Source organism: Entamoeba invadens (assembly GCF_000330505.1).
Source record: "Entamoeba invadens IP1 unplaced genomic scaffold scaff_1105074725937, whole genome shotgun sequence".
NCBI lineage: Eukaryota > Evosea > Mastigamoebida > Endamoebidae > Entamoeba > Entamoeba invadens.
In genome coordinates this window covers 7,348-17,760 of record NW_004443670.1, presented here as the reverse complement: position 1 = coordinate 17,760, position 10,413 = coordinate 7,348, and the positions used below count along the sequence as shown (strand labels likewise).

Sequence of the window (10,413 nt, the reverse complement as noted above, 5' to 3'; positions counted from 1 at the left end):
AGAAGTTATAATGTTGACTTCTTAAATTTTCTAAACCTCAAATTGAATCGGGAACTTTCTAGTCTTTTCATATATATTTATTTTTATTTAAATTGAAACGGATATAACAATGTGGATTGATATTGTAATATTGTGAATTTGTTCCATCAACAGAAAAATCAACTGCATTCTCAGTGCTGTCCAACTTCTTAATTGTGATAGCAAGATAATCTTTAGTCATCTGTGAAAGGTTAAACTTAAACCATCTTCCTTGTCTAAACTTCTGTGGGTAGTAACATATTGAAAAGTCAACATAACCACCTTCTTTTATTAACACTGATTTTTGATAAAAATAGTGAAAAGAATATACAACACATTTCCACGATAAACCCATAAATATATGTTTTATTCTTTGTTTAAAAACCTACGAATAGACACTTTTATTGTGTTTACATTTGAAATATTATTACGTTAAAGCATAAAATGTTCATGGTTAGTTTTTATAGTTATTATTAAAAAAACAAAAAAAGAATAAATTAATCAAAAGTTATTAATTTGTTTTTTTGTGTCTTACAAAATTCCCATTTCACTCAGAATTATAATCTTTTATTTTTATTGCATTTTATTTTCAAATCCAATCTTCAAGTTAACCCCAAAATAGAATCACACAAATCAAATTATTTGTTTGTTTAATTCCAAATTTAATCTGTATTCTATTTTGGATATAGAAAGTCTCTCATTTTTATTATGACACCAACACTCACATATCAAAGAATAATGTGAATTTAACATGTTGCCCAGACAAGGTAGTCTTTCCCCAGATACAACATACTCAACAATCTTCCATGGAAATTTAAACTGTTTAACTGGATATGCTTCACACCACCCAAATATTTCGTACATAGTCACACCAAATGAATAGACGTCTGCACTTTTCTTGTACTTCTGTTTGTTTAATATTTCTGGTGCCATATAAGTTGGTGTTCCAACATTTTTTGTGAACGTCATATTAGTCATTAATAAATTCACACTTCTGGCACTCCCAAAATCAGTTAGTTTTGCGTTTACTTTTTCACAAAAGTCCATTGAAAATATCAAAATGTTATCCGGTTTGATGTCTCTGTGCAAAACGCCGTTTTCATGAAGATAAAAAATACCCTTTGCAGCATCAAAAAGAAATTTTATTCGAAGTTTCACATCGACCTCTTCAGATGTTTTGTGTTTCATCAAATCTTGCAGAGATCCAAATGATGCAAATTCAGTGACCATACACACTTTATTTGGTATAAACACAGCTCCATAGAAGTGGACGATATTGTCACTTCTGAATTTGTCTAACATATTAACCTCCTTTGTAAATTCATCATCATCATCATTTTTTATTTCTTTCTTTTTTTTAATGGCAACACAATTTCCTCTGTATATCCCTTTATACACAATTCCAAACGATCCTTCACCGATAACCTTCTCTTCAATCAACTCGTCGAAATCTAGTCGTGTTGTCATTTTGGTTAGTGCACGGATTTTCAATGGAAATTGGAAGTTCTCTCCTTTCTTCATATCAACAGCAAATAATGTGATTTCATCGTCAATGTTGGTAGAACACAGTGGCATCAAAAAGACTTCGAATTCAACAGCCTTTCCTTCTGGTATTGCAATAACTTGTGGTTCTGCACGTATTTGATATTTCACATATGAAGTGTTGAACGTGAATTGGACTTTGACAGTATGATGTAAGGTATTTCCAACACATATTAACTCACGATTTTCACTATCAACATCTATCAAGGTATCACCATCATTTTCAAAAATTATTTCAGTTTTGTTGACTGAAATAAAAGAATTCTGAAGTTTCACAAAATTAATGTTTGAAGACTTCATTGAGAAGAGACACGTTTTCTTTTGTAAGTCACACACCTTTCTGTTTTCTAATATTAAAAACACTATATATAATATTAGAACAGTGGAGATGATAATTATGAGCACAAGAAACATGACGATAATTAGTATTATCCACCACACGGCATGCTTATCACACGACGTTTGTGTTTCACCAGTTTCATACCAAAAATCGCATTTGGTGCATTTTGAACTTTTCACTTCAACACAATGTTTTACTTCTTCCATTGATAAACATTTATTGTTCAATAAAATGTGATTTGACGAACAAGATGTGCATACTCCCAATGTGTCACATCTATCACAAAAAGTAGTGAGTGTTTTACAACTATCACAAAATTGGTTGGACACATAAAAACCGTCAACACATTTTTGACATCCAAATTTGTTTTTAACATCGCAATTTTCGAGTTTATCGAATTGAAAACATTGTGTTGAATTTGTGAGTAAAAATGTGTTTTCATAGCAAGTAATGCATGTCGACTTTTGGTTGCAAAACAGACAGTTGTCAATACACTTTTCACACTCTCCTCTGTCATTTCTGAAAAACGAATCCTCACATATAGCACACTTTGAGGAGCCTTCAATCACTTTCTTGCAGTGTGTCTCGTTATTGGAAACGATTACACAACTATTGTTTTGAAGAGTATACAACGAGGAACATATCAAACAAACATCTTGAGACGCACAGTAAACACAATTTGAAGTACATTTTTCACATGTATAATTTGAGAGATGATAATTAATTTCACAACGAATACAACGGTCTTGTTCAGATTTAAAAAGCGAACAGTGGATATCTTTAAATTCATTTGATTTGCATGTCAAATCTTTAGACATAAAAAAAGTATTTTCACATGTCACACATTTCCCGTTTTTGTTTGAAATATCACAATTGTTGGATAATACACAAAGTCCGTTTTCGTTGATAAATTTGTTTGTTGAGTTACAAGCTGTGCAATATACATTGTCGTTTAAAGAACATCCAGTCGTTATCTCTTTTTCACACAAATTGTTTTTGGTATAAACACTATCTTCACACTTCTCACAATTCGTTTGTGTGCATCTTTCACACGACTCTCCAAATTTGGTTTTACATGATTCACATTGCAAATTATGAGAGTTGTAATAAAACCCTTGTAAACACAAAATTATGTTGGTGTTGTCTGTTAAAAATGCATTTGATTGTAATTCACACTTTTTGTTTTGTAAAATATATTTATTATTACATATTGTACAAATGCTTTCATCTACACATGCCAGACAATTTGAGTCGCATTTTACACACTCTGCATATCTAGAGTAATACCCTTCCTCACATTTCAAAATTAGATTGTGTTTGGCTAAAATGGTGTTATCAGGCGAGTCGCAAATACCAACTCCATTTTGTTGAACCAACAAATATCCAGCATCACATAAAAGGCAATCATTTCCTACACACCGCAAACAACCACGTAAACATTTAACACATTTGTATTTATCAGAATAAAAAGTTACAGGACACCACTCACACACCTTCGTTGTAACATTTGTTTGTATTGTTGATAATATGCAATTATCATCGTAATTATTGCATTGATTATTGATCAAATACGAATTCTTACAGTATTTGCATGTACTCTCTGTTTTGTCAACAAACAACGCCGTGCAATTATGCATTTTATTGGACACAACATTATTAATTTGCGTTGTAATGTTGTATGTCAAATTAAAACCATATTTCTCACCAATAAAAAGTTTAATGTTTTGGTTAAAGACTGAAATGTTGCTGTTATCAATTGATTCATTTGCAATATAAATGACATTTGCAGTGTTTGTATCTTTGAAAAAACTATTACTCTCTTTGGTCTTTGTAAATTTCAGTGTTGTAACATTTTGATTGAAAGTACCATCAAAATTAATGTTTTGGATCACTTCATTTGTCTCTATATAAATGGTTGTATTTAAAATGGTAATTGGACAATGCAGTACGTTTCTATATGATGTATATACACTCATATCCTGATGTTCTAATATGCAGCTGGTGTCATAATTATACTCTTTTGGGCAAATTCGTAGTATTTTTCTTCCTAAATACAACGACATGGTAAATATTTGCAAATTTCTGTCTTTCTCTTTTTCAAAAGAAATAAACTCAAAGCATTCGATTTGATTTTGACTTGTTGACAGAGTCATTCCATAATTCTTATCAAAATTAAAAAATCCATTATCTCCAAATATCTCAACAATACCATTTTGATTGATATTGTTAAAAGTATCATCAAAATAGATTTGGGAAAGGTATAAATAACCATCGTTATTGACAACAATTTTGGCGTTTTGAAAGATGTTAACAATTCTAATATGAAATTCTCCATTCACTATAACTATCGAGTTAATATCACAATATCTTGTTGATATTATATTTTGACTTGTTGATATGAGTGTCACATTGTCCATATTTAATATGATTTTTTCCCAAGTTTTTGATGTCGTTGTTGTGTAATTATTGTTATTGATTGCCAAAATAAGTGAAGGTGTGCTACTAGAAATTTCACAATCATTAAAGGATGGACCATTTGGTGAATATGGATATATATAATTGTTGTATTCATATGTACACATGCAAATTGTATCTATGTGATTTTTTATAACAGCACGACGACCACAGACGGTCAGTGTATTTGTGTTGTCATTTAACGATCCCTGAATTTCAAATAGAATCAAGTCTGAGTAATTTTCTTTATTCAAAATGATATTATTTATTGTCAAAGACTTGCTAAACGTGTAATTTGCAGTTGATGTGATTACTAAATTATTGACAATACAATTGATTTCAAATACAAGACTTTTGTTCTGTCGAAGCTCCAGTCTTTCAAAATATATTACATTTAACGAAGACTTAAATATATAAGTCTGGTAATTCGAAACAAGAGGAGTATACCACTTGTTTATAAATATATCAATTTCAGTGTTATTGTTGTTATCTTTTGCAAGTTTTGTTAAGTCCAAGTCAAAGTATGAAGAGTTGAATCGACAATCACCAATTTTAAAGGTGGTGTCATCATCTTTAATGTGATTTGTATTTGGTATACACCCACACAGAGTATTTTCATTTACCAAGTTTTCATCATAACTTGTTGATATCATAAAGAACCTTTTAAGTGCATTTTCAGAAGTACTTATCGTTCGTTTGCAAACAACTTTCACCTTCAAATCTTGGTGCCATGAAAATTCCCATTGTATTATTGGTATTTGTGTAAATTCGTTACCACTGAATAAATACCGAAGATATGAAAATTCCACATTTCCAAAGTTTGTACCAGAAAAAAATTGAAAGGTGGAATTTTGATACGTTGTACCATCAATAAACAAGTATGGTGAATACAACATCGTCGAATCTCGATGAAATGATAACCACCAACGTTGGTCAATATTAGAAAACAAATGAAGTCCACGGTTATTAAAAAAAATAGTTGGGCGTTGTTCGTCATTTACTTGTGTTCTGCAATATTCTTCGTTGTTGAAACACCCCATTGAAACAAAGAGATTATCGGGGCGACCACCTCTTTCAAGTGTAATTCTTGAATCATTGAACCGCGTTTGAATGAAGAAATATAATAGATGAATTTCTTCAAATGTGAAAAGTTTGTTTTTTTTAGAAGATTGGTTTAAATCAGAAAATGTAAGTGTAGTACTGGAACAACATGTTGCTAAAAAATTGAAATTATCAATATTAATGGTGTTTCCATTTTCAGTTGTTGTGCTCGTTGTTAACACAAAATTTTCTTGGTTGCATTCATCTGTTATAAAACCATCAAAATAAATCACATTGTTCACTTCACAATAGGTTAAGACCATCTGAGAGTGAGCAACAAATACAACAAACAACATCGAATATATCCAATTTATCATTTTGATTAATTAAAGATTTTTACTTTTTTATATGAATTATTAAAAATATTTTGTAATTATTTACATAAACCCCAAAATGTTTTACTTGATTTAATGTTCACAAAGTTTTTTTATTGAATTTATATATTTTGTAATGATTTATGAACATATTTAAATGAATAATTTTTAATGTCTTATTATATTGTACATTTTGTTTTATGTTTGCATAATAGTTGATTAAAAAATACTCAATATTACTTTTAACGTTTTGGTTAAATTTAATCATTCAAAAATTAATAAATTATTGTCTAAAATATAATAACCCCCCATCTTAATGTTTTATATTAGTTTACTTTAAAAAATTGCATTCTATTTACACCAAAATTGTGGTTATTATATGTTGACGAGTTAAATTAAATTAAGAATTAGATAACTTTTAAACAGATCTATATAAAATTTTAGTTATATTTTTGTTTCAATTTAAACTTTTAATGATATATAAATCATTAACTATTTATTCAACTTTTATTACAAATTATTAATTGTAATAAAATTTAAATGTAATAAAAACATTTGTTAACATGATAAACCAAACTCTTGTTTTTAAAAAAAAACTATTGAAACAAACATTTAATAATTATAATATATGAAACAATGATCTGTCATTTTTATTTCTTTTTATATATTTTGGCAAAAAAATAAATTAAATTGATAACTATTAATAAATATGAAATTGTAAAACCGATGTTTTTCATTTGTTAAACGTGTTTTTTATTCAAAACGACATTGCGTTGAAAACATGTATATCCAAAATATACAACATTCAAAATAATTCAATTATATATTTTTGATACAATGCCAAATTTAAAGCTTTTCAAAATGTTGCATTTTGAAAATGTTTTTTAGATAAAGTTTTAACAATATATACATAATACTATTTTTAATCGAAAAAACATCCAAAACAAAAATTGAAATTTTTTCCAACTAACAAGGAAAAAAATTACGTTCAACTTATTTTAATATATTTAAATTCAACAATTAAAAAAGACATTGATAACATAAAACAAACATTTAAAAGAACAAGGTCGCTAATTACTACAGTATAAAATCAAATAAACAGTTAAAAAATAAAAAAAAAACTTTTCAATTGTAAAGTCTTAAACGATTTATTAAATGCTGGTTTTACTCTTTCATAACTTTTTTTATATGAAACACAACTTGGCGATTCTGTACACACAGATATTGAATTAAACAATTATGTTTTCGTTTATTGGCAAAATTTGTGTTATTGTAATCAAAAATTTAATCCCAAGTTTGTTTTTTATATTTTTCAAGTAAATTTTGGGTGCAAGATTTATTTGTCAAGTAAAATAAAAAAAAGTCAGGTTAGTTATTTTGTTTTTTACGAGTAAATATTTGAACAAAAAATGAGGGTTAAGCAAAGGAAAAATAATTTAGGAATAATAAGTCCAATAAATTGGGTCATCCCAGTACAGAGTTTTGAAAAACAGTTTACAATAATATTTAATAATTATTTTTTTATTGATCGTTTTTAATAGTAATATTATTATTTATTATATAAATGTAAATCAATGTAATATTATAATATGTTAAATTAAAACAATAAATTTCAATCGCAAACATTTTTATCGAATTAAAAAACATAAACCTTATGCATAAAGACGAGATTGTTGGCACATTTAAATGGAAGAAAGAAGGAGAAGCACCAAAAAGCTCACGACACGTTAAAGCTTCGCCTGATCCGACTTACTCGTTTGATCCCAAAGGAAGTAATTTAACTGAAGTTGAGTGTTTTAGGTTGTTTTTTTGTGAAGAGATAACAAATAACCTTTTATTGTTTTCAAATAAAAAAATAGCCAAAGAACATAAGACTGATGATAACAAACTTTCTAAAACGAGCATCCTGAGGTACCTAGGAATTCTTCTCTACATGGGAGCTCACCATGATGTTATTAATCCCGTGGAAGAGCTTTGGTCAATCGACCACGGAAAATCTATTTATAGAAATAGCATGCCACGTGACAATTTTAAATTCATTTCTTCACACATCGAAACTTACGATGTGGGCCAGCCAGATGATGTTTGTGATGATGCACCAGACACTTCAGATGATGGGGATGTCGAAGAAAAAGAGGAAGCTGACATCGGACCAGAAGGAGAGTATTTCAACTGCGCGGAATATTCAGATCGAGATTTCAGAGATCTCTCTGAAGAGCAACTCAGGAAAGATGTCAGAATCAATGGGGGAATCGTTGGTAGTGGAGTTGTTAAAGTCGTCCCTGCAATAACTCCAAATGCACACGACAGCTTTTCTAAAATTAGAGTGATTTTAGATAAGTTTATTTCTAACCTTGTCAACCAAACCTATTACAAACCTAGTAATAGTGTTTCGGTTGACGAACATTTGTGTTCTTATAAAGGGCATATGTGGGCTAAGGTGTTTATTAAGTCTAAGCCTGGACGTTATGGTATAAAGTTTTGGGTTTGTTCTATTTTTACCAAATGAGTTTTATTTATGAAGTCAAAAATGACGGATAGTTATTATTGGTTTGACATGAATGATCAAATTTAATAATTTAATTATTTGTTTATTTGAGTTATTTATAGTTTTCTAACTTGTAAATGTGTGCTGACTGTGAGACAGGAATGGCTCTAAACCTCCAAATGTACTGTGGTAAGTGTGGTGGTAAGGAGGACAATCAGGGCTTTAGAGTGGTCAGGGACATGGTGCTACCCATGTTATGCCGTGGTAACAAGTTTACCGTTGTGTGTGACAACTTCTTTTGTACGTTAAGGTTGTCACACTACCTTGCTTCATGTGGGTGCCAACTTTTGGGAACCATGAGGATCAATAGGAAAGAACTTCCTGACGAAGCAAAGACCATCAAAGGGAGAACTCCCGATACCACCATCTTTTTCTCGAAAGGAAAGTGTAAGCTCATCTCTTACTTCAACGAGAAAAAGAAGCTGGTATTGGTCTTGTCAACCTGCCACGAAAAGAATGAAATTGGAGTCGTCGAGCAGGATGTGTTTATTGGCAAAGAAAAAATGACAATACAACAACCCCAGCCTTTTCTTGATTACAACCACAAAATGGGTTGGGTTGACACTGTGGATCAGATGACCAGGTATTATACGTGTAGACGTCGAACAAACAGGTGGAACATCAAAGCTTTATATGATATGATTGATATAGCTGCCTTAAACGCGTATAAAACGTACTCAAATTACCACCCTTGCAAACGAGTGGATTTTTTGAACAATCTTTCTGGTGCTTTAATGAAAATGAAATGATTTTTCTATTTTGTTTGGTTTTTTATAAAGTAGGAACTGTTTATTTCATTCAATACGTGCTTTTTTATTGAACCTCGAAAAAAATTATCGTGAAATAAAATAAAAATAGGGGTCATTATACCATTTTTTTTTCTTTTTTACTTATGGATATGTTTTTAAAAACTTGTGTTATAACAACATCGTGATGTCGTTATAACACATCATAAACAACCGTTGGTAAAGTATATGCATGAGTGTTATGGTGATAATGGTGTTATAATGGTGTTTGTTGATAATTCTATCAAATTGTAAATTTATTATTACAAAACTATAATTTATTAAATTTCCATTTTTATAAATAATATTTTTTATTATATAATATAGTTCAAATTATTTTTTTATTATTTGTTAAGTTTTTTGCTATTTGTTTTTTGTTTATAATTTCTATTATCCCTTTATTTTTAATTTAAATTATTTGTTTGTTGCCCAAAAATGCATAATTTAAAATTGCATAAACGGTGAATGCAAAATAAGCATTTGATTACCATATACAATAACATTTATATGAAAATGATAATATCAAATCAATTTTGCCCTTTGTTTTTGTTTGAAAATGATAAAAAATAAAATAACAAATAACGAATTCATATCTTGTTTATTTGACAGTGGCACGACTTGAAACTCAACGAGTAACCACAAAACCTGGTGGTGATCAAAGTTTATACAAACGCGACTATATTGACTGTTTAAGTCATTTTCGAGAATTTTTTTTCGATTTTTCGATTTTTGAAACTTTTGAAAATGTATTTTAGATATTTTTTGTTTATTTTATACTTATGTTCTCTAAGATTTTTTTTTCGAAGTCGGAACAAACAAAAGTGTCTTTTCGTCTTATCTTTTTGTATCATAAAAAATAGCAAAACCCAATTTTTAAATTATTGTATTTTTCAAAGTTTACAAAAAATCTATTTAATTTCCCTTGTTATTGTTTTTAAGATCAATTGTACAATGAAATTTCAAGACACCTCAAAGTCTATGCGTTATTATTTTTTCTTTGTTATTTTATGATGTAATTGATTTTGAATATTCCAAACCAGTATGTTTTATGATGCAGTTTGGTCTTTGTTATATTTTATAATTAATTTATTATCGTAATTGGTTGTGGTCATCTCAATAAATTTTTGATCCGACTTTTCCATTGAACTGTGACTTGTTTCTGAAAGGATCAAGCAAAAAAGTGAACCTTTGTTCATCCCAACTTCAACAAAAAATTCACTTTTTTACTATAATTTATAACAATTTACCATAAAAATATACTAGAGCCGTCGTTCCAGGGTGTCTAGCTTTTTTGAAAAAATAAAGAAAAAA

At 29.1% G+C, this 10,413-nt stretch overlaps 2 protein-coding genes across 2 annotated transcripts; one reads left to right on the top strand and one right to left on the bottom strand.

The window, feature by feature from the left end:
- Positions 1-515: 515 nt before the first annotated feature.
- EIN_004810 (protein serine/threonine kinase, putative) lies at positions 516-5,772 on the bottom strand (the record flags this gene model as incomplete). The annotated part of the gene is made up of 2 exons (XM_004260373.1): positions 516-568; positions 738-5,772. 2 exons carry the CDS (start codon positions 5,770-5,772, stop codon positions 516-518), a joined length of 5,088 nt encoding a protein of 1,695 aa, XP_004260421.1.
- A 1,651-nt stretch (positions 5,773-7,423) lies between these two features.
- On the top strand, positions 7,424-9,066 carry EIN_004800 (hypothetical protein; the record flags this gene model as incomplete). The annotated part of the gene is made up of 2 exons (XM_004260372.1): positions 7,424-8,254; positions 8,413-9,066. 2 exons carry the CDS (start codon positions 7,424-7,426, stop codon positions 9,064-9,066), a joined length of 1,485 nt encoding a protein of 494 aa, XP_004260420.1.
- Between the last annotated feature and the right edge of the window lie 1,347 nt (positions 9,067-10,413).